Below are 26,034 nucleotides of genomic sequence, written 5' to 3'. Positions count from 1 at the left end.
GCTGTGGCCCTACCTACCGCACTTTTTTGTTCAGATACCGTACCATCAATTAAAAGCCCTGCATTGCAGACGCTCTTCTGGCATTCAGTCATTTTTAAAGCACTCCGCTAAAAGGCGCCACTAAGAGTGTCACAATGAAAGTTCAACCAATCTCTCTCTCAAGCTCACTGGCAGCTTGCAGAGCTTGCTGGCACCTATCAATAATAGAAGCAGATGTGGAGGCCTCAGGATAGAAAATGTGCTGAAACACTAGGCTGTAAATGTACACTTTAAACGTGTAGGATAATTGCAGAGGTTGTGCAAACGGCCTCATTCGGTGGTAATGTGTAATGTCTGGGCTGATGGGTCAGCTGTGTTTGCAAGGCATACGCTTAACAAATATGAACAATAAGCTGAGTGAACCACGCTATGGTTGTTTAGACTCACAGATTGACTGTTAAAGAAATAAGCCACCCAAATATGACATTTCTACATTGCACTTTAAAAAACTTTTTTTCAAAGTTGCAAATAGTGACAGTGACATGACGTGAAGACCAAGTATGGTAACCCATCCAAGTTAGTGCACACACATTAGGAGCAGTGAGTAGTGAACACACACACACACACACACACACACTGCAAACCGTGGACACGCACACCCAGAGCAGTGGGCTGCCATTTGCTGTGTGTAGGTTAGGTGCCTTGCTGCCGGTATTGAGAATCGGAATAGGAGTACAATTTACAAGAAAATACTATTTCAGTCTTAATACTTCAAAATTTCATGTTTAATTCAATGTATTACTTTGTTTCTTTTGTAGTTATTTATGAAATTTACTAGCAATTTCTGAGTGAAAATAAAGTAAATCATACAGTAGAGTTTTTGGTAACACTTTGGTATGGGGAACACATATTCACTATTAAAGGGTTAGTTCACCCAAAAATTAAATTTCTGTCACAAATTAAGATATTTTGATGAAATCCGAGAGGTTTTTTTTATCCTCCATTGAAAGCATCGAAATTACCACATTTGAGGTTCAGAAAAGTAGTAAAAACATCATTCAAATATTCAAGTACTCAACGACCTTGAATGTGGTAATTTTATTGCTTTCAATTGAGGATAAAAAAAACCTCTTGGATTTCATCAAAATATCTTAATTTGTGTTCCGAAGATGAACGAAGGTCTTACGATTGTGGAACAACACAGTGAGTAATGATAGAAATTTCTTTTTTGGGCGAACTAACCCTTTAACTACAACTTTCGCCTCAATAAACTCTTAATTTACTGCTTATTAGTTAGTAAGGTAGTTGTTGTAGCGTTTAAGTTTAGGTATGGAGTAGGATTAAGGAATGTAGAATATGGTCATGCAGAATAAGGCATTAATATGTGCTTTATAAGTAGGCCTACTAATAAACGGCCAATATGCAAACTAATAAGCGCAACTAGTTAAAAGGGAGAATTGTTCCCCATACTAAAGTGTTACCCATTTTTTACAGTGTATTTAGCTGAACTCATATTGTTCCGTACCCATTTGCTGTTATATTTTCCTGAAGGAACTCAGAAGTTGAACATCTGAAAACTTTAGTAGAGGACTGTGCAGCTGTTCCCATAAAATTATACAAATAGGGTTTTAAAAAGTCACCAAAAAATTATCATAAAGGCCGTTCACACCAAGAACTAAAACGATATAGTTAGGCTAGTTCTAAAAAATCGTTTAAAGAATAGCACTGTCCCACACACAGCTATAACGATAACGATATAGAGAAACAATATCGTTGGGATCACTTTCAAAACGATTTTTTTTTTCAGCTGTTGAACGATAAAACACTGACAGCCAATCAGAATCCATTCTAATTTAAGGGCTCGCGCATTTAAAATGGCAGACGACATTGCGGAGAAGTTAATCCAGAAAAAGCCACCACTTTTTGACAAGTCAACCCCCCTTTTCAAGGATACTTTAGAAAATGGATATATGGAAAACAATCGGTCATACCTTCGGAATAAATGGTGAGAAGTATTAACGACGAGATCATTATGCCTAGCAAACAGTGTAACATAAAATTTACCTCAGGTATCCAGTGCTAGTTTCGACAACATTGTCTTGCTTCCTTTGAAGTTGCAGTGAAAAAGAGGCGTTGTTTTTATTCCACTATATTGATTTTGTTAGCTAAATTCAGTGTTAGATTAGATCGATTGCGCTAGCTATTTACTCGAAACATAGCATGCTGAGGACATCTGCTGGTTAAAGCCGTGTAACTGCAACAAGAACAGCAAAAACGTTGTACACACTTTAAAACAGCAGCGCTTGAGCTTAGAATAAACAGACTGTTATCGTTCATTGGTGTGGACGCAAATATTGTTATCGTTATAGTTAACTTTATAGGTATCGTTCTTGTTGTGAACGAGCCTTAATAAAAGTGGTCCAACTGACTCAGTTTGTCCTTGTAATTCAAATGGACCACCTTTATGAGACTTTTCTTTTTGGAGCTTGACTGTGGTCACTTTGAGCTTTTCTTTTATGGAAAGAGGTGAAAAAATGCAGAGGTAAAAAAAAAGCATATAGTATTGGTTCAGAACGATGGTGAGTAAAAAAAAACGTTAAAAAACGATGGTGAGTAGACAAACCTGTAATTTTTGGGTGAACTATTCTTTAACTTTTGGGTGTTATTCACCTCCCCTTGTCTGCTCTGTGGATTGCTTACATAAACAGCAACTTGCATCACTTGCAAACTTTGATCAAACAGTCTGTCGCAGAGCAACAAACAAACTGGGGGCAGGAAATTATCATCAATATCTGATGGCCCTCTGGAATGCAGGTTTAAATGATTAATACTGGCAGTGAGCTGCAAAAGTGCTGTGCTCTCCCTAACACAGCAGCAGACATTGTGTGATGTGTTTATCTGATGCTAATACACTGTTTAGGTGGTGAACATGATGCATCTGTTGTACATGTGTGAAAATAACTTTTAATTATGCTCCATGCATTGCTGTTTCAAACTTTATTGTATGCATATATGTTTATTTCACACAGGAAAAGGAGTATGTGGAATCCTGCAGATTTGGCCCAGTTGGGACTCATTAAGCTTAAAGTAAGTGTTTTAATGCAAAATAATATAATCAATACACTTTAATAGACATTTGACAGCCCTGACAGATAATAAATGGCAGCATTTAATGCAGAGTTGTTAAAAAAGCATGCTGAAATGTTATCCCTCATCCACAAGGGGGCACTGAAACACCCAGAGGGGCCAATCACTGGCTTATTAAAAAATTAATTGAACAGCCCTTCTGTAGGCTGTTATTGAACACCTCATTATTGGAGCTTATGTAATCAGCTTTCAGTGTTACACTTATTAAGACATACCGACAGGTAGCGTAAAGCAGGACTGCTACTGTTTGTTAACACTGGCTTTTGTGAACTAATTACCAATTACCTCTAATATACTGTACCTCACTGCAGTCACGCATACCCATAGTTGCGGTGTGTGACAAATAGAGTCACTTAATATACAAGCCTGCAGAATGGGTGTTCTTGGGCAAGGACAAAAAAAAAAAAATGTTGCAGTTAAGGGAGAAGAAATTGTAAATAAAAGTTAATTTAGCTTTTATTTTAGTTTTATTGATATTTTATTTAGTTTTAGTTGAAGTTTTCAATTGATATTTGTATTTTATTTTATTTCAGCTTTATTTCAAAGTACAGAAATGTTTTTAATAGTTTTAGTTTTATATGTGTGTGTGTGTGTGTGTGTGTATTTGTGTTAATTAATATATACAGAGCTTTACATTAACACCAGCCCGCCAAATGTGGGTGGATTTCAGCAGTGCCGTGTGATGCAGTCACTCCTCCTAGCCACTTTGGCGGGTTGAATTTTATAATATATAAATTTTTCAATTGGAGTCTTTTAAAAAGGCATCTGAAATAATAAACTAAGTGCAATGTAGTCTTGTCAAAAAATATCGATTTTTCGATACATATCGATAATGAAATATCAGAAACGCTTCCAATAGGCTACTAATTTTCCACAGAATAGATACACGATACCAGCTTTTTCTCGCTCTCTCATCTCTCCGACAGCGAGTTGACACACAAACCCGCCTCCCCTCACTCACTCTTTTCATTTGCTCTGGATGAATATTGTTGGTGTTACAGGGCTTGAATATCGGCTTGGGATTACACGTATTATGCATAATTTTCTCATTCCTGCAGATTTTGTGCTCACATAAAGCCGCCTCTCAGTACAAAATTCTGTTCTTTTTTGCTGCTTATTGCACTTAAACAGTCAAATACACACAAAACAATGTCAAAATGCTGGTCTTGGCGAGCATTCATATAAACACAGTCAATTATGTTTTAAATGAATGTAAACAATCCGTGTGTCAGATCTTAAAGTGACAGCAGCCTAATATACTGTACCTGCTGCCAAATTATGAGATAATATTAAAAATATCTATATATGGCAGTTTTTCCCCATGGTATCAATGTCAGAAATTGTGGCCAGTGAAAATGCTGAGTGGCTAGTAACTTTGGAAAATCACTAACATTAGTCACAGTGCCTGGTGATCAAAAAGTTAATGTCAAGCCCTGAATGTATATAATGTATTTAGCCCTTAGCTGAACCCTTTGCGACTGAGAAAAACATCTATGTAGCAGGGCAACCATCTGCTCACATGTCACAAATCTTTTATAAGAATTCCATCTCAGTGAGCAAGTGATAATATTGCGATTCAAACTGCTACAAAGATTTCAATATGAGATGTAGTGGAACAGCTGCTTTGGAAAACAAGCTATACAGTATATTAGCATAACACAATGGACATGTTTTGTGGTAGAGTCGGCCTGTAAATGCATTCAAAGCCACATCGACTGTCATATCAGTCTTGTAAATCTGTGAAATAGCCATTGTGTTATTTAAATGACACAATACAGCTTTAACATCTACAGTTTAGCCTGCCAATGAGGGTGTGTTCAAGGTGCAAAGGAACCTTTGAAAGAATAATGCCCTGATTTTTCACTGTTATAGTTGGGTGAAAAGCCTATGGCATACTGAATAAGAGCAGATCAAATAAAACATTTAGGAGAACCCAAAGTTCAACCTCGCTAAAGCACAAAGCAGGAAAGTGCATCAGTCTGGTGTCCAATTTAAAGTGATAGAAGTCATGGGCTCTGCAGTAGCTCATGAATTTTTAAAGGATCGATATCTCTCCATACAGCTGCTACAGATGCGCAGTCCTCCTTAATTTCGTATTCTTTATTGGTTCGTCCCAGTTTGCCAAATCTAGATTAAGATTTGAGAATGCTATCAGATACAAGCAGTGTGACACTTTCAGGCAGATAATTAAAATTTTGTGATGTGAATGAAATAAATTCAAATCTCTGAATCGAAGACAACTATGTCTCAAAGAGTTGTAATGACTTTTAAGGGAACAAAGAAACAAATGCATGTAAACAAAATACTAGGTTATTCATATATGACATATAATACATTCCAGGAGGATTCTGTATTATTAATTTTGTCATGAGCTGAGGTTAATGGCCTTCATTTCCACCGGATTTGTTTATAACAGTATGCTTGCTTGGACATTGTGGAAACTTGGCAAATGCGAGGACCAGACCTGATGGCCGGAAAACGCAGATAGGCTAAGTCATGTGGCATGGAACATGCACACAAACATAACGCAAGTATTACTAATTCTGTCGGTTTCCCAGGTACAAGTGAATTTAACTGGACCAGAGGACAAGCATGACAGGAAGGAGGGGTCCGCAATTTCTCCTGCAGTCATTACCTCCGGAAATCGGAATGTAAATACATGGTACTGCCACTCATGATTGCTGGGAAAATTAAAGCATGTCATAAACATTGATAGAGAGACTGATTGTCTGTGTATTTTTTTTGTGGGTGTGGGCTTGTGTTTGTGTTTATGTTGACTATTTGGGATTGCATTTCACCAGCATTAACTTTAAGTATAAAAGTATAGGATATACTATACAAGTACGCTTTTAGTGTAAAGGCCTATATAGTATATAAAGTGTATACTGCATGTGTTACTCGGCTCTAATGAATACTTGATTCTGATTGGTCAGTCACGGGCACGGCATCGATCGTGGCAACGCTGCACATTATTCCTCTCAGGTAAATAAAATCGACGCTACAGCATATAGCTATAATATACTGTCATATCTTCTACTGTGTTTGACAATAAAGACAGATACAGACTTATTATTAGATTAAAGTATTATTAAGCTGTTACTTTTAATATTGTTGCAGTGTTCGTCTTGTTTGCTAGCCGGTTTTTTTTTTGTTTGCTAGCCTATAGTAGCCTAGCCTATATGCTGTAGTGGAATATTTTTTCTTAATGTAACGTTAGCTAACAAAGTAATTTATAGCCTATATTTTTCTTAATACAGCTAAAGTTATAAAGTAATGTCAACTTAAATCAATATTTTGTCTACCTATTTTATTATTATTGATTTTGTGAGTAACCAGGATACAATCGTTTTCGCAAAATAAATCCTTCATAAGCTGCAAAAACGTTGTAGAAATTAAACTTTTTTCTCGTCAAAGGACCTTTTAAACTACAATAATAGAAGATTAATAAACGAATTGTTACATTAGTAACAAGGACATTTCTTTTCATTGTAGACTTTGAAACCCGCGGGAGCCGTTTACATTCCGACCTGGAATTTCCTGAGGGCGACTGAAGCAATTACAGCCCGCTATATATCTGCATCTTGCCGAGTGACCCCCAAATATCACACAGTCATTATTTCCATATCGCCTTGCTCTCACGCCCACTGAGAGAGGGAGCAGAGAGCTCATCCGGTGCATTGAGGGACGTCCAGGTCCTCATCTGCGCTCTGTACAGCATCAGCACCAGCCGCTGCGTGAGAAACAAACCGAGTCGCATCCCCGCGGAGAGCAGCACCGCGTGCGCTTCATTCAATCTGGAGCGTCAGATGGTGCAAGATGCTCCGCTTCTTTGTCCTCCTCTACACCCGAACTGAGCAAGTTAACGCTGGAAGGGACCAATAGTAGTTTAGGGACCCGCGAAGACACGTTTCAGTTGCACTGAACGGCTCTTGCAGGACGCGCGCTTGGATTATTGTCCTTATATCACAATTCCCGTGGATTTCCTGCTGGAGAACTAAACACGCGCGTCGCGGCTTCCAGAGAAAGAAAACGAGTCACTACTGTTTAAAATGTGTTATTTCGGTTTCTTTCTCGCGAGGGAGGAGCAATGAGAGCGTAAACAACAGTGGGTGTCTTTGTTTCTCAGACACGGACCCGTGGAAAGATCATATTGACATGTTTTCAGTTCTGGATCTGGAGATAGCGTTATTTCTCCGCCAACTTAGAGAAGTGTTGTTCGTATCTCTTTGACTTTACGTTACACCTCAGTTCTACTTTTTAGACAAACACATGCAGTTTTCTTCATATCTTCTTCCTATATGGTGGAGCGCTTGGGATGCTTTCATCGGAAGGGCGTATTTGATTCGCGTCTGTCGTCTTTGGAGTGAAGAAAGATCCCTTTAAACCCGCTGCCTGGGCATCATTTTGTGGAGTTACAGCGACCCACGTGGAAACACGGACTCGAAGGAGGGCAAGATGGGCTGTTGCAGTGGTAGATGCACGCTGGCATTTATATGTGGCATGCAATTGGTAAGTGATAATGCTTAAGTAATTTATACCTGCTGTGATGGTGATAGTTTATGGATTTGAACCTACAGCCTTTCAGATTACCAGCCAAGATCTTTCATTAGACTTTTAATTACTAAATTACAGCATCACTTTCTAATAAAAACTGGTGAATTTGTAAATCAGGACCGTCTGATTGGACTAACCTTGGGTTAAAGTTCATAGAGGGTTTGAACCTACAACCTTTCGGATTACTCGCCAAGGTTTTTAATCTGAATTGGTTGCTGGACGCTAGTTCCTTTTTTTATTTAATGTGATTTTATAGAGTTGTCACTTGTAATTGTGCAAAAACTGTGGTGAACCCAAGAACTCAAGAACCCAAGTGACCACCTGACTAGTGGTCAGTGATACGGCACTAAGATGTATGTATCTTAGTAGAAATAATGTAGAGCTATATGTGGAAACCCTGCCTCGTTATATTACACCGGAGGGATGATGGTGCTCATGAAGGCAGGGCTTGTGTCATTAGCCTGGGGCCACTATCATTTATGCTTATCTTCCCACTACCACGGGTCCTGACAGCCAATTAGGAGTTTTAAGTTTAAGATTCTAAGCCAAGTCTCATTGACCTACTAAAGCAGAAACGATTACTTGTTGCTTCTGCTATTGCTTAAGAGGGTTTTTACAGTTAGAATTCTACATTTAATGTTTTCTAATCCAGTCCCATTTCAGTCTGGTGTTTGTACAGCAACATTGCGCTCTGCAAGAATTCACGGAACTGAGTAATTTTACTCTTCCCAGACTATCTGTATGACACCTTTTGAATCACTCTTTCAGTTACAGTAATGGATAGTGGCCAGCGACAGTCTCGCCATGCCAACCAGCTGGCATGGTGAATCAGACGTGCGTGATAGATCACATGACAACTGGCAAGCGTGACTACACTAATCCAAATGGACGTTTGTAGGTTAATGTATCACATAGGTCGTTAACCCGAAGAATCAGCTGTAGTGGGTGATGTCACCACCTGGTGTCTATTAATCAGACCTTACTCAGTGTTCGTGACTAGAAGCCGCTCTTTGAGCGGGATGATGTCATAAGCATATCATTTGAGTGGGATGATGTCATAGGTGAGCAAGTTACTTTTAGTAGCCGTTGGGTGGGTTTTGTGCTGATTGATGTAAAACTTTGAGGGGAGTTCATGTTTTTTTTTTTCTTTTTCTTTTTTCTTTTTGGTGCACTGATCTGAGCTCTCTTTTGTCCTCTCTTTTCTTTTGTGTTTCTCTGACCTTTTACGATCCCTTTTTCCCCATGTTTGCTACTATCCTGCGAGAGAGTTCATTCTGAGCACAACTGGGATGCCCTCAATTGGAAGGTTCAGAAACACATTGTTGTATTGCAATGTTTTATATTTGTTCCTCTTGTCACACTCTGTAAGTAGGGGAGACCCAGAGCAACTAAATTGACTTACTAGGTAAATGCTCAGTAATGTTCTCTCATTTCATGAGAAAAAGAAGGGTGATTGTATGGGGAAAAAGGCCTTTTAACACTGTTGCTGTTAGCCGCCACATAAAGTTTAATCATGATAGTCAGGGGCAATTGCCACACGAGTTATGAATTAAAACTGTCATAAAATTTGTCATGAAATGATTTATGAACGCTGTTACAGAATGCATTGATATCAACAATATATTTTATTTAAAAGGATTTCAGATACTGTTGATTCCTCTTAGACTTCATGACTTGCATTAAGCACACTTATTCCTGACAGCTAAAAGAATTTAGTAGCATAAAAAGGTGAAAAAAAATACAGAAAGTTTATAAGTATAACATAAGTATGGTCTTATATGAGAGATACTGGGTTGATATCATTTGTCACAATTTCCCCCAACAACTTTTTTAACCAAAGGTTGGCATGTAGTTCAGCATGTAGTGTCAGAGTTATGAAGAAAAATGAAGAAAGAAAAGTTGTTGTCGAAGCTCTTTCCGCATCTATCTTTGTTACCCTTTTCTTCCATAGGAATGGCTGTAAAAAACACATAATGCACCCAGCTTTGCTAAATTACCAGGCAGAGCAGTTTTTATTGCCTAAGGCAATAATACAGATAAAATGTCCATAGTTAAAGCATTTATGAGAGTTCTCTCTGGTGGTTTTTGTGTCTGGCATGTATAAATGCCTGTGGTCTAACAGTCTGGCCTGGAGGCCCAACATTCTGACATTGAAGCAACGAAAGAATATTGTATACTCAAGGGGATGTGTTCATAGAGATTGCTCAAAGATGCATTCATAGGAAGGACATCTTGTAAAATAGTTTAGACTCTATTATGGCTGATGAAGAACTTGATAACCGTTGTCAAATTGTCCTCTTAGCGCCAGCCTCCGACAGCCTCCCTTTGATGCGTATTGTATACTAAGATGAATACAGCTGGTGAAATCCGCCCGTTCCAATTGGCTGCCCGCAAGGGAACTTCTGGGAATCAGCCGTGCACAAGCTTTTTTATTTTTTATCAGTAAGTCAGGAAGATTTGTTTACATGTTAGCAGATTGCTGCTGATGTTGCAGGGTTTATAGTAGGGGTGGGCGGTATGACCAAAATCTTTAATTTATTTATAATTATCTATAATTTTATTTCATGATAACGACATATATCACAATGTAGTTATTTTTGCTTAAAAATAAGGTTTGTATGATAACAAAATTTTTTATATAATTGAAATTTCATAATTCTTGTCACCAATTTCAATATTACAAAAAACGAATACTAGCCTAAGTAAAAAAAAAAAAAAAAAAAAACTCTTACTGAAGACAAGTAAATAGTCAGTGATAAAAATAAGAACAAATAAACTAATTACAAGCAATAAGACCAAACTACAATAGACCAAAGACAAATGAAATGGATCCTTCTTGAAAAAATTCACTAGAAATAAGAAATACTACATAAATTGTATTTACAATTGTATTTAGTAATTACATGTATAAAAACCCTGCATAGTCTTCACTATGTAAATTGATACATTTATTCTTACAAAAGTGATTCAGTCAGATTTTCTCTCTTGTTGTTTGATTAACATTAATGACAGACGACAGACAGCAGGTAGGCTATATTAGGCTGCTGTCACTTTAAGACCGACTGTTTATGTTTACTTAAGATATAAATGACTGTTTACAGGGATACTTGCACCCCGGCAAGTTACGCCTACTACTACAAGTTACGCCTCCCGCAAAGAAACAAGCATGGATGTCATCGACTAAAACGGTCTTTTGAAGTAAATTATTTTGTTTTATGTATGAAAGGTTTGTAAAGCTAACTTATATTGCTTTCAAATCTGATGATATGAAATAACCACTATTAGTAAAACACAAAATAAATTATACAATCAAATTAACAGACTCATGGTGATTATAGCTAAAAACTTACCCCCAACCCTAAACCTTACCCTAAACCTACCCCTGCCATAAAATTAAAATGTACTGTTTCATAAGTAAAATACATTTAAAAAAAACCTGAGGAAAACAAACAGGATGACTTGTGTTGTCTGGTGATCTATGTAATACGATCTGTAGGCCTTATCACTAGGTGGCGATAGTGAATAAAGAAAAGTGATGTAGAAGAAGAGTGGTCCTAGTGACGACATCCGCGATTCCAGAGGAAGAGGCTCTGATGACATCCCAAATGGCTGTTTTATTGTAGGGGGTGTAACTTGTAGTAGGTGCGTAATTTGTAGGGGCGTGGTTTGTAGTACTGCGGCACGCAGTCGGACACACTTGAAATTAGGCGGCAAAAAGAACTCAGTTCAGTACTTGGAATGTATAATTATTTAAGAGTTTTGTTTTAGACATGCTGTATCATCTGTTATGTCCTTGAGGGAAGTTCTGACCAAGTGGTTCTCTCAAATTTTGCACTAATTTCCTTGTCATCTCTGTAAGCTTTTGTGGAAACTGAAGCATCATTATTTGAATGTTTTACAACTTTGTTGTATGCCAGTCTGTTGTTGTGGCTGCATTGATTTCAGATTTATCTGCCCCTGCACACCCTTATCAACAACAGTTGGTCATTTTACTTGTTCATCAGAAGGTTTTGTTTTTTTGTCTAAGTGGGCAGTACTTGGCCAGAATAAACTGCAGAATGCAGTAGAATTAATGTTGATAGTCAAAAATCTGTCTGGATTATATCATAAATATTATGTGTCAAGCCTGTTTCTTTGTTTCTTTAAATGATTTGATTGAATTAATTGCATGATTAATCAGTTTAATCACATATATCAATGTTTTCTAAGAAAAGCCCTTGAATGAGAATAATTCAAAGATGATATTGTGGCAGATGAGTTGAATATACATTACAGAATCTTTAGAGTTTAAAATATTATTTATTTCCATATCATTGTCTATCATTGGCCTGCAGTCCACAGCAATGCGTAATGCAGTAAGTCCATCTGTCCTTATTTGTTTTCGTGCTGTCTGCTTTCAGTAAGTGTGATTTGGCAAGTTGCCTGTAGAATAGTCATAGTCAGGAAGCATGATTAAATGTTCATTTTATGATTTTTTTTTTTATAATTTAATTGTACTAAAGTAACGTTGAATCGAAGTCCATTAAACTACAGAAGGAGATGCACAAGGCATTGAAAATTTACAATTTAACTTTAATCAGCTTCTGCATTTGTCATTTCAGAAACATTTATCAGGTTGTACATCTGTCATATTTTTTTTCCTTATTTGTTTATGCTTTTTCAGCCACAAATGTATGTTTAGCCAAATAAACCCAAGATTGATTGTTAACTCAAATGTTACCTTGGGAGTAAAAATAGAATGGGTAAATAGAAAAAAAAGAAAGAAAAAAATTACTTGTTAGACTGTGTCCTCATTGGCAAATAACATATTGCCCAGAGACTGACAGACACCTGTTCTTCTTGAGGTCATGAACTGAGTTTATTTCTAAACTCTCTTGAAATATTCTACACCTGGCACTACACATTTCTATAATTGCTTTGTTTTCAAACAGGTATGAATGTCTGCTGTCATTTTTCCTCTTTGAACACCACAAAGACAAAGGTTTAATTGTTGTTTTCCTTCACCGTAATCAGCTATATGCAGGAGAAAGACTTGCGTTCTTGAAATTAATTACCCTCCTGAATGCAGGTGATTTGCCAAATGTAGATTTTCTTGAGGTTAATGCTGTGCATTGTGTTTGATTGAGTTTGTCTATAAGCATGTAAAAGTGCTGTGACAACTCTTCTTCTTTTTTTTTCCTTTTTTTTAGAAATGGATTAGAAGTAAACGGATTCCTAGCGTACAGACGGAAACAGATCCTTTGCCAAACACAACAATCGCATTGGCAGAATATTGCTCTAAATTGCTGTGCAATGCATTTGCGACTTGACCTTGATTTTCCAAAACTGACAGATGGTTTCGGAAGCTGTTTTGCATAATTAATCCAAATATTTACATTCTGTCTTATCAAAGCATTGATGCCATAACTCTACCATGTATAAATGAATGTTTTTGTACACCATGAATTTAGACTTGCTAATTAAAAGCTGCATTAAGGTGCTTTTTTGCAAACTTCCTCATGAAAGCTCTTTTTCATGTAAATCAGATTTTTGTGCAACATTTTGTTGATCGCTTGGTTTGCATTACAGTACTTCGCCATCAATCTACAAATAGTCTCTTCTGTGCAATCTCATTGGCTATAAATCGAACTCCACATAACCTCACATAAATATTAAACATGACATATGATCTGATTAGCTATTATTGTGACATCAGTTTCACAAGCTATGTTTCCATCCAAAGTTGCGAAATTAACTTATGCTCAAAATTGAAATATCGCATTAAAAATTTGTCAATAAAGCACCATTTCCATCCCATGTGTTCAAGAGAACAAAATCGTCACTTCCTGCTGCAAAAAAATTGTAATAAATTGCCGCAAAATATCTGTAATAAAAATGAAAGCTGCCTGGTGTTTGGAAACGCAATTGTGTGAGACAGTTCTGGGAGGTAATTATACCCTACCATTTTGATGACAGACTTTGACTCAAGCATTTTAGAATGACTAAACCAACATTTGAGTTGTTACAATGTAATTGGTCTGCTGGTTAGTCCAGTTATCCAATCACATCCACTGTTGAGGCAAACACATACAAGTTTTTTTGTTGTGCATCGAGGGATTTATTAAAAATGTAAATGTTTCCATAGTAGTTTATACGCATATCTTCTTATCGGATCAAACAGTGAGCATCAGTTGAGCACATGATTTTTATGCACATTTTTAGAATGAATGTGTGTCTCGGTGGTGGAATTTTGGTGTTTCCATCCAGCATTTTTTATGCAGTGTCCCAAAATTCACATAAAAGTAGGTGGATGGAAACACATTGTCTGTGGACAGACAAAAAGCATGTCACTGGAAACCTTTTGCATCGTGCTTGTTGTAAATCCATCGATTTGTTGGACTATTGAATCAGATAGATTTGTTTGCTAATATTTTCATAAATTTGATGATAAAGAATGCCAGATTGACTAGCGGGATAGAGATAGAATCCTGCTCACAGTGAACAAGTGAAGCTCTTTGGCTTTATGACTGCAACTGAAGAGCTGCCTTTCAGGGAAAAGAAGTCCTTGATATTTGGCTAGTGAATTGAATTGGCTTCTCTGCACCACAATCCAAATCTAAAAAGGCAGAAAGATTTAATGGCTTTTCAAATGTTATAAATCATTCCCAGCCTAACAAAACCAATAAACACAATTGCCGCAAAGGTGTGGTGGGAATAAGTCTTTGCTGCAGGACATTTTTCAGGCATTTCTCCTTCCTTTTGGCATTAAATTAACCTTTCTTTTCCCACCTCGGATGCCTCTTTCGTAGTCGGGAGATTTCAGAACACAAAAGGTTACAGTGATGATACCTGTGCTGTGCTGCACGCTATTTGCCAGGTTCCCATCTGATTGAGGCGAGCCATAAACATTAGCGGGAATGTCTCCTAGCAACAATAGGTATAAATGTTGGAATGTTGCCCAGTAGCTGAACATGGAGGATCCAGACTCCTCACAGTTGTCCTTTTGACCCGTCAAAGCCCAGCACAGTACAAGAAATGCATTATGTGTATCATGATGCCTTTTGGCTGGTTTTGTTTACTGAATCTATTTGATTTGAATTTGCATTTTTTTGTTCTTGGCAAAGCCTTTCCAACCAAGGCGTTCACATAATAAAGTGCACAAATCACATTAATGAATGTTTCGGGACAGGTTGCGGAGAATACAAATGATTTAGAAAAAAATCTTTGGCAGAAGATCAGAAAGATCTCATAGGAAAGTTAGCAATATTAGATTCATATTCCTTTCAAGTGGCTCATCTAAAGATGAACTGTGTGAATTTTATTTTTGTTGATTTTATTAATTTTATTTGGTGTTCGGAAATCTGTTCCATTTCAGTTATGTTTGGTGCGATGTTCATTTATATATACAGTATTTTGATAATAGTTTATTTATAATGTAGTCTTTTTTTTGACAAAAATATCAATTTAGTCTGTATTATTGTCATGTCATTTTAATTTTAGTGAAATTTACTATACTAAAATGGTATCCAATTGAATTGAAACTAAATAAATGACATTTAAGTTAAAAAATAAAATGACTAAATATTCAAATATTTTATATATTAATTTAAATATGTATGAACATGTAACCAAATCAACATGTGGAAACTGATCTTATTTTTTCTTAAATTCATTTTCAAGAAAAATTCAAGATTCATTTTAAAATAATTTAAGGTAGCACTTTATTTTACAGTCCTGTTCGCCATGTACATACTATGTACTTATTATAGTAATTACAATAACTGGGTAATAACTTGGTATTAACTCTGAACCTACCTCTAATATAACCTAACCTAGTAACCTTATATTAGTAAGTACTTTAATAAAGTAAGTACTTTATTAGGTAAGTACACATTGTAAGTACACATAAGTGCGCGTTCTGTAAAATAATGTGCAACCTTATTTTATTATCTTTCTGGTGCAAATTTTATATTTATCTCTTTCATTATTATTGACAAAATCTAAAAACCTTTTGTTAAAGTGATAGAAATGAAAATTTTGTCATCATTTATTAACCCTGAAATTGTTCCAAACCTTTATGAGTTTCTTTCTTCTGTTAAACACAAAAAAAATGTTGGTAACCAGACAGTTGACGGTAGCCATTGACTTCCATCGTAGGAAAAAAATACTATGGAAGTCAATGGCTACCGTCAACTGTCTGGTTACCAAAATTTTTTGTGTTTAACAGAAGAAAGAAACTCGTACAGGTTTGGAACAACTGTAGGGTGAGTAAATTACTTTTTGATTGAACTATCCCTTTAACAAACATTTAATTTTGTTGACATATTTAACTTTTTTTTTAAGTAGTGCTGCAGAAATTCCACACTGCATCTTAAATGCATGTTTTAATGTCAGTCTTTGAACACATTCATGAGTGCTGTCTTATATTCAAGCTGTGTAATCAGTTCCATTAATTAGACTGTTAAATTGACAGTCTACCCATTCTCTGTTTGCCTGTCATTGATGCTGATAAAACCATCAAATTATTCCCCACCACACCAGGCGGTGTGCGACCACAGTTTGTATCCGGCCACTTTACGAAAGTCGTTTTACGGTAAAGTTACCTCACTTTGCATCTGGGAATGAAGCCATCATCTTTTGCGGTTTGGCTGTGTTTCAGCAAACTTTGTTAGAACATATTCTCCTTAATGCGGTTGCCTATAGTTTTTGATCTAATAATAAACAGTCCCTTGTGTTATCGTCTGGAAATATGAATACCCATAACGCTTTTGTATCACCTGTCTGATAAATCCTCTGCGTTGTTGCCACAGCAGAAGCGTTTTTACCTGACTGCAGCGGTAGAGCCTAGAGAATGTGATCCCATGGGAATACAGACAAAGGCGCTTATGTGCTTCAGCAGAACGAAACGAGGCAGGGCAGTAGAATGGCTGTGAATAAAAGCATTTTTGCTACATAACTGAGAGTTTGTTATTGTCCATATATTCTCAGTCGCAGTTGCGTTTACAAGCAGTGTAGCATGCACATCTGTCCTTGATATATACATATATTATATACAGTACATGATATTTCAGGTCACAGCCTTATCCTGCTTCACGCTTAATATGTCAATTGTAACCTGTTGTTGTAAAGTGAAGATAATGTAGTTGATAACAACATTTAGTGTATGATATTACGGCGTCACCTTCCTTGGTTGTTTGCAGCTAAGAAGTGAAATGTGATCAAGCCAGAGTGAGTTTCAAGTGGGTTTCTTCTGTTCGCCTCATATACCTACAAAGCCTGTCAATCTGACCCACTCATTTAGTGTGGTTAATTATAAAAAAAAAAGCAATGTGATTTAATAGAAATAAAATAAAACAATTCATAATTTCCAGTTTTCCCTTTGATTTGATCGTTACGTCTAAATCTACTCTGGGCAGATTGACTTGATTGCAAAATGTTGTAGGTCAGCAATAGACTAATGTTAAATATGGAAAGAAAATAAACAATATATTGACTTCTAAAGCCAATTTTTTTTTTATAATGTCGATTCAATGAATGGCAAATATCAGCAAATATTTGTGCGAATAGTTGTGATTCAGTTGATGCTTCAGTTAGCATATGTAATTAATTTGATCAAGTATGTACACATATTCAATATCTTGTTTGTGTGTGTGAACTTATATTTATTACTTTGTGGGATCCAGGTGACCTCACAAAGTACAAAAGATACGGAATCTTTGACTTTACTTTACTTGGACCCCACAAAGACATAATATTTTATATGAGACTAAATATACTATCGTCCTTCACTAGCATCCTTCATCGCCCTAAACCTACCCTTCACAAGAACCTATCCCTAAACCTATATATAAAAATATGTATAAGAATGTTAGAATTACATTAGGTTCCTTTGATAGGCAGGTTTCGGTAAAGTGTAGGGAAGGGCCATACTATACCGACTTTTAAGATTTTGTCAAACATTTTTATATATGATTTTTAAGATGTTGTCTTTGTGGGGTCTGACTGAAGGACCCCACAACGTCCTAAATTCCTGATCTTACTATCTTAGTGGGGTCATTTGGACCCCACAAAGTAGGATAAACAAGGATGTGTGTGTGTATGCACATACAACTGTACTACCATTTAAAAGTAAAGAATTTTTTTAATGTTGTAATATTGTTGAAACCGTGATGCATTTCTTTCCGGATCATTTAATATATTGAAAGCTCGAAAAAACAGCATTTATTTGAAATATACATTTTGTAGAATTGTAAGTCTCTACTTATGAAGCTTACTGTGTATGTTTTATAATGCAAATTATTAATTTCTTTTAAAAAGCCCCAAATTTTACTGAACCCAAACCTTTAAAACAATAGTGTATATTTATATGTAAAGCTGTCCTTTTGACGTTTTTGGCCATGTATAGTAATACCGTATTTTTAAGGGCCTTACACTAACATTTGAAAACTATGGTTTCATATATACCATCATGATACTGTAGTACTGGTACAGTACGTGTTTATAAAGTGATTGTGAGATAATGTATTAACTCTCTTGTTTAAAGCGTGCAGTCCTGTAATCCAAAAGGCTGTTTCCTGAGAACATATTGTTACAAGGAAAGCTCTTAGGATGAGTGCTTTTTGATGCCAGAGGAATCATAAATATTTAACCAAGCTGAAATCTAGGTTTAACGTTTCTTTGTTTTTCTTTACCTTCAATGTATATGTAGTACTGCTATCCAGTTCTTATTTGCTTTAGAAGCGTTTCAGTTTCATAACTTAAGGGGATAGTTCAAACCTGTCATCATTTTTCATCAAGCAAGAAAGAAACTCATACTTGTTTGAAACGACATGAGGATTAGTAAATGATGACCAAATCATTATTTTTTGGGCGAACTGTTCCTTTAAACTACGATTGCACGTAGCTGTAGCTGTAATACGAAGATAACATGTAATCCAATCCGAAGACGGTTACAATGCCAACAGCTGCTTTACAAGCAGAACAGCCACACACACCCTTTGATAACTTACAGTGGTTAATATCTCTCTGCTGACTGCCTGCAAATGTTACGATAATTTACGATCGATACTTAGCAGTGAGATTGGTCTTTATTTTCCATAAAGTGTTTTATGGGTGCCTGGAATGGCATTTTAGCAGGGTTCACGCCTCAGCATGGCACTTAGCCTGATTACGACTGTGCCTCTGCATATCGTAACATGATAAGAGATTTTCTTACACTGCGATGGCATGCCTGGTCAAGGGCGGCTTCATCGCTGCAGGACCTGCGAGGGCTGTCCTGACGTGTGATCTGTCATTGTGGCTTGGCTCAGGTGAAGAACCGCACTCGCTGATGAGGTGGGCTGTTCCACATCTGTTCGGGTCAGCTGAGAATCTAGAGGTCTGTAGGGTCAAAGCCCATATCTAGCACATACTATACAGCCATCCTTCTTTATTTTGAACGTTATCTGGGCAACACCTGCTCTCTTAACCAGGGTCTTTTAACCAATTCACTTTTTGAATTCGAATTGCATTTGAAGCTAAAAAGGATGCAGAATTGTAATTGTAAAGTAATTAGAATTTGAAATTCCAAGAACTTCATAACTACATAAATTTTAGCTAAGTGTTGTTTGAAAGTTTTGAATGTTGGATGGATGGATGGATGGATGGATAGTTAGTTAGTTAGTTAGTCAGTCAGTCCACAGCATTATTGGTCTAGTATCCTTTTTCAAATAAAATCACCTGTATGTCTCATGATAATGGAGAATTCAATTCCATGCCCACATTTTGTCTATTTAGGTGACATTATTGTCTGTTAAGAGAAGATAGCCACAGTAAGTGGTTCCATAGGGCTCTAGAGTCCAGTGTAATTTCCCTCACTTCTTAAAGGAACCTATAGGGTTCCATCAAAGCTATTAGAGTGAGAGGAGCAGATGTGTGTTGTCCACATGAGGCGGTTTTGATGGAAGCAGGTTATTGGGACTGAAGGCATTGTTAGCCAGGGCACACGGTGGTAGATCACGTGCTTTAATGTGCCTCAGGCCATTTCCAATGGCTTCATATTACAGTGTGCAAATGTAATTACGTTCTTGGTGCACAGGAAGAGAAGCCTTTGTGGAATATGTTAGCTGTATTAGACACACTTTTTACCAGATAAATTAAAATGGGGTTTTGCTGATCTGCTGTCATTGGGCTTGGTTCGAAAAGTGGAACTGACAAATTGATTGTTTTTGTTTTTGACTTCCCTCAACGATTGGAAACACCTTTCTGCAGTCCCCAAGATTGGATGCTGGTGTGCTGGAGTTCAAACGTTTTTATTATTAATTAGCAACAAGCTAGAATTCATAGGTCAACCAGCTTTAATGAAAAAGGCCACGTTGGTCGACTAGTGTCGACAGCTCAGCTAGTTAGCCATGCTGAGATTCACTCTTCATACATTAGTCTGTTCTTTAATTATTGTTTTCAGCCGTCATGACTGCTGCTGCGCTTGGTAGGAGGTGTGCTTAGATTTTCAAATGCAATGGCTACACCCCAGGGTGCTGAGCTAGCCTATATTTTAAAGATATACCATTTAGCACTCAAATAAAACATTAAGGAATCCAGTCAAGACTAAACTCACAGTAGGGCCTCTACTTCTGAATGCATTTATGTCTCTATAATAGCATTATGATATCTTTAATATCCCAGTTGTTTAAGCAAATGGAGACTTATACTCAAGCCCTGCCTCTAAGATCCTAGTAATCTTATATCCTTGTTGAAAAAACTGTTAAAACTAGCCTAACACTGTGTCATAACCAGACACGACGTGATGCCACGACATGTGATAAAAGGTATCTTTTCCATGTTAATCAGAGTTTTTGTCTTAACTAGCCGCGACGGCGACACACAATGATTCTATTTTAGAAACGGTTTCTATTTTTCTGTGACACCGCGGCTGGAACAACAACACAAAATATGGCAATAATAATCTCAGGTACTGTTTATGTGCTTTATTTAATGTTAAAAGCATCTGATGTGAGTTTGAATATCATTTTTTGTCTTTTATAGCCGTAATGAAAGCAACGATGGAGAATTTACCTCATATCTTCAAAATAAATAAAATGAAACGTTCAACTGTCAACTCATTGTGAACAGATAAGTGTATTCTATGACAAAGATTGTTTCAGTAACTCATTATATATTAATGTTAAAATGGTGTAATATAAGGTGACCAGATTTCTGAAATGGAAACCGGGGACATGTCCTATTTGAGTGGTCAAAATATCACCAAAATCTCACTTTTGTTATTATCTATATATTAAAAAACAGGGACAATACATTTTTGAATGTTTTTGTTTTTAATTGTTGTGGGTTCCTTATATTAGGCTATTACATTAATAATTATTGTGATTTAGTTTCATTATTAAGATTTTTGCTCTGGTTTTAATACAATTCACCAAAAAACTATTACAGTTATTAGGCAGTTCAAAACAATATGCCTGTTATGTTACAGAACAAACAGAAGTAACAGAAGTATGACTTTACAAAAGCACATTACATTACAAAAATAAAACAACATAAATATAAGAAAAGATAAATAAAACATTTATTATTGAATTTAATATTTTCATTTTCACAAGCTGTTTTTACTGTATACAGAAATGACAACTTTTTAACTTTGAACTATATTTAACCATTATTTTGCATTTTAGACTCATTTTAAGCACAAAGTAGCATGTGTATTATTTATTTTATTATAATTTTTCTATTTATTCATATGAGCATACCTTCACCACATGATATAGTTAAGAAGTGTGTGGAAATTGCTACGTTGTGCCTGCTTTGAAGTTCCGTTTAAAATTATGCAAAATTATGCACCCTGTTGAGGCCCTGTTATAACACATACAAACAGTATTACTTTAATTTAACATAACATGACTAGTTAGTATGTTTCTACCTTGAAACCGATAACGATGTTTATTTTGATTTTTGACGATAATGGCGCTCTTCTCTGGTCCAGATCCAGATTACGTTTTTCAGAAGTAGCGGCACGCGCGTGACCAAGTGTAGCTGCACAGCCCCCTCTGTTGGTGAGCATGATCAATACACAATTGCTCCGATAACCAGCAGGCTGCTGTATGCTGATCGGGCTTTTTTGCAATGTATTTGCAAGTTGTTTTGAACAAGCTGTAAAACGGGGACATTTCCGGGGACAGAACACCAAAAAACGTGACTGTCCCTGGAAAACGGGGATGTCTGGTCTGGTCATGAATTTGATTACTTACTTATCCATTTCGTTACGAGTGCTGGGAGCTTGCCGAGAGGGCCCGCCCACACGCTCTTCTGATTGACTCTGATTTTTGATTGACTTCACTGCGTCTCATAGTTGTGTCACGTCTGGTGTGGACAGACAAATTGTTTGTCGCTGGAATCTTATCGCATCACGTCTGGTTAGGACACGGTGTAAGCTGTTTTAAGATAGTTTTAGCTGGTGTTCAGCTGGTTGGCAAGCTGGTTTCCCAGTCTGACCAGCGGAAAGTGCCCAAAACCCTCTTATACTTGCCAATATACCAGCCTCTTCAGGCTGGGAGACCAGGGGCCAGTTGCATAAACCATTATGTTAAGACTGTCTTAAGAGCTAGTATGACCAACTAGAAGTTAGTTAGTTAGGGGTAATCAGTCTTAGTTTTCGGTATCAAATTAAACCAATCTATGTTTTTATGTAACTGACTTAAAAAAGTTATGAACAGTCTTAAAGAAAAAAATGACAACTAAATAATTTAGTCACAAATGCAAGAGAGATGCTCACACTGTCGAGCCCTGCTAAGAAGAGTAATTTAACTGTAGTAGCCCTACACACACACACACACACACACACACACACACATTTACTGTTTTCCAGTTTGAAATGCTTGCTGTTGGCCCATTTTTTTTTTTTCCTTCCATAAACCTTATTCATCAATTGTTAGGTCGTTTGGAGATGTCTCTTCATAATACCCAGAACGCCCCATCTTAGAAATCTCAAACAAACGATGATCGTGAGTCGGCCTGTCTGTGTGTCGGTGGCATTGTTCTGGGTGTCGGTGGAAAAGTGATCGCTGTCTGCCACTCATAAATATAATTTCCTTGAAACCTGTGAGCCATGTGCCGCTGTGGGGAGGTTCTGATTGCATTGGAGGTGACAGAGCCAGTGTCAGACTGCCTGTTTCGACGTAGTGACCTTGTAGAAGTGGGGGAAGTGGTCAGGAATGATGGATTTCCTCGTGCTTATGATGCTTGTCTGTTGCCCCCCTGGGAAAGGCTCTGCAGAGTGAGGATTTCAAAGAAACAACCTTTTTCGTTTTATAGTAAAAAATCGGCCGTCAAAAAACTTAAAATGCCATGCTGTGTCATTTTACACTCAGATTTATTGGGATTGAACTTTTTCTCCTGTGACAGGAAGTTAAACTGGCTATGCCACCAATAAAAGGCAAGTCTATATGTTAGAAATAGAATCTGACACATTTTAACACATTTTCTTCATATTTTGAGATGTAAGATGAAAACATATATTCACACTACCATTCAAAAGTTTGAGGTCAAATAAAAATGTTTTTAAATGAAAACTCTTATGCTCACCAAGGCTGCATTTATATGATCAAAAATACAGTAAAAACAGTAATATTGTGAAATATTATTACAATTTAAAATAACTGTCTTCTATTTTAATAGATTTTAAAATGTAATTTATTCCTGTGATGGCAAAGCTGAATTTTCAGCATCATTACTCCAGTCCTCAGTGTCACATGATCCTTAAGAAATCATTGTAATATGCTGATTTGCTGCTCAAGAAACATTTCTTATAGAAAACATAGCATTTATAAATAGATTTTTTTTGTAACAATGTAAAAGTCTTTACTGTCACTTTTGATCAATGTGATGCATCCTTTTAATATACTCTCTTAGATGTTTTTCAGATAATTATATGCCCACTTAAACAACTCCTGAAAGATTTCATGTTTTCTTGTAGCAGAATTTTTTTGATTTAAGTGTCTTAAATGTATGTTTGCACATTTGCATTTCTATGCATATATACATACATAATTCCCCTCATTTCCTGCCAAGGTGTCACATGGAACAGCATAAGCCTGTATAATTACTGATAAATCGCACAAGCATTTTGTTAAGCATATGTGTGAGAAAGACAGATTGAGGGAGAAAAACAAGTTAATAAAATAAGAAAATCGCCACTCAGCACTCACACACAAATTTCTTTATATATACACTCACGTGTACACGCACACCCCATAAATGAGAGCTAGAGAGGTGTATAACGGGCAGAAATTAATTAACGAGTGGTGGCTGAAGTTGCTGGGTTCAGTCACAGAGCATGGTGCCACGCAAGGTGCTGAGCTGGCTAATGAGATGTGGAGGCAGCCGGTATTAAACAGCCAGGCTCTTTTAATGGGAAAGGTCAGGCATGTCAGCTGCCATTATTGTTCTCTGTGTCCTGCTGACGCTACAGCCAGTCTTGCTAAATTGAGATCTCAACTTGCTAATAGCCTAGAACTTCACTGGAGGTGTATTAAACCTGTCCAAAAGTTTCCTTGTGGCTTTACTGTCATCCATCTATGCATCCATTCATCCATCTAGTGTTCTTTCATCCAATCATCCATCCATCCACCCATCTATTGTTCTATCATTCTATCATCTGTCTGTCCATCCATCGTTCTATCCATCCATCGTTCTTTCTATCTATCTATCTATCTATCTATATATCATTTGTCTGTCTGTCCGTCTGTCCATCCATCTATCGTTCTACCATCTATCGTTCTATCATCTGTCTGTCCATCCATTCATCGTTCTATCATCTGTCTGTCCGTCCATCTATCTATCTATCTATCTATCTATCTATCTATCATTTTTCTGTCCGTCTGTCCATCCATCTATCGTTCTACCCATCTATCATTCTATCATCTGTCTGTCCATCCATTCATCGTTCTATCATCTGTCTGTCCGTCTATCTATCTATCTATCTATCTATCTATCTATCTGTCTGTCTGTCTGTCTGTCTGTCTGTCTGTCTGTCTGTCCATCTATCTATCTATCATCTGTCTGTCTCTGTCATCCTTTTATCATCCATCCATTATCCATCCATCATCATTCTATCATCTATCCATCCATTGTTCTATCATTTGTCTATCCGTCTATCTATCTATCTATCTATCTATCTATCTTCAAATTGCTTCAATTTAGTTTATGCAGTATATCATATAATCAATAAATACCTCTGTACCTATTGTGCCTTATTATAGTGATAATGCACTTATGTTAGAAGTGTTTTTGGAGGTGGCGGTCATAGCCACATGGTCTTACCTTGAGGCTAGTGCTGGATCAGATGGTGGTATGGTTGGTTTTATTTTTCCCATTGATGGGGAGCTTCAGCTAGAGTGACAGTGAGACCAGTGAGTTGTGTGAAGTAGAAGACATGACTCTAGCATTGAATGCAGGGGTGGATACTCACAGGGATGCCACACATCAGTGTCGCACTGTCATTCTGTCCCAGTTTGTTGAGGATTAGACGTATACATCCCTGTCAGCAGATACAGCTGTCGCTACTGAGCTGAAAAATGGACATACATGCATCACCTTCTCAGGCTTTAAGTTTGAGAGAATGAATAATGAATTTCTCATGATGCTTTGGGTGTTTTTCCTTACTTCTGACTCTGAGAATAATACTGAGCAGGAGGAAAAGAAATGGTAGCCTTTGCAGAAAGCAGTCAGTTTCAGCTGTTGAAGTGACTGGTGTTTTGTAGACGTCAAGACTGATGTTTTGTAGTATTAGGGTCTTCTGTTATTACTGTATTTAGTGTGACTTTTTTTTTTTTTTTTAATATAGTTTTTATAAGTCAGAAAGAAACTATTGTACTCTTCTGTTCATTAGCTGTTTCTGTGGATGGTTTATGGTCTCTTGCTTTTGGGGTGAATTCACTCAACAGTTGCCACTTTCAGCAAAAACACTGTTATTTGCTAACCATCTGCAATCCAGATCATCTAGGCACACTTATTTAAATGGACATTATTTTAAGCTCAAACACGCCTAATTTTTATGTAAATTAGGCTTATTGTAGATCAGAAAGTCAGTGTTTTTTTCATGTCTCCCAAAACAAGCAAATTTTAGACAACAAAGTTCAAGTTCTGTGAACAATAGATCACCTCCTTTAAATGTTACAGATGGATTTCTTGGCTCTTTTACAAATTTGTTATCGTTTTTATTATGTATAATTTGTTAAAAAAGAAGCCTTAGTCTGTGTGGCATCAAAACCTGTTGTCCATATTTCTTGAAGGATCTGAAAGGATTTCATATGCTTAGACTTGTGTGACTGTACCTTTCATTAAATATTCTAAAATATTTCTAACAGAGCCCTCTTGAAACTTCAG

At 36.8% G+C, this 26,034-nt stretch overlaps 1 protein-coding gene across 1 annotated transcript in view; it reads left to right on the top strand.

Moving 5' to 3' along the window:
* Window positions 1–5,518: 5,518 nt before the first annotated feature.
* The window catches only part of nkain2 (sodium/potassium transporting ATPase interacting 2), a 166,755-nt gene continuing 146,239 nt past the window's right edge, over window positions 5,519–26,034 (top strand). The window contains exon 1 of the mRNA XM_051876236.1: window positions 5,519–7,635. Within this exon, the coding sequence (XP_051732196.1) occupies window positions 7,582–7,635 (54 nt within the window). The 5' untranslated portion in view covers window positions 5,519–7,581. The remainder of the gene's footprint in view (window positions 7,636–26,034) is intronic.

Source organism: Ctenopharyngodon idella, chromosome 20 (assembly GCF_019924925.1).
Source record: "Ctenopharyngodon idella isolate HZGC_01 chromosome 20, HZGC01, whole genome shotgun sequence".
Classification (NCBI taxonomy): Eukaryota; Metazoa; Chordata; class Actinopteri; order Cypriniformes; family Xenocyprididae; genus Ctenopharyngodon; species Ctenopharyngodon idella.
The sequence above is the reverse complement of the archived record's forward strand: the minus strand, read 5'-3'. Positions and strand labels throughout refer to the sequence as shown.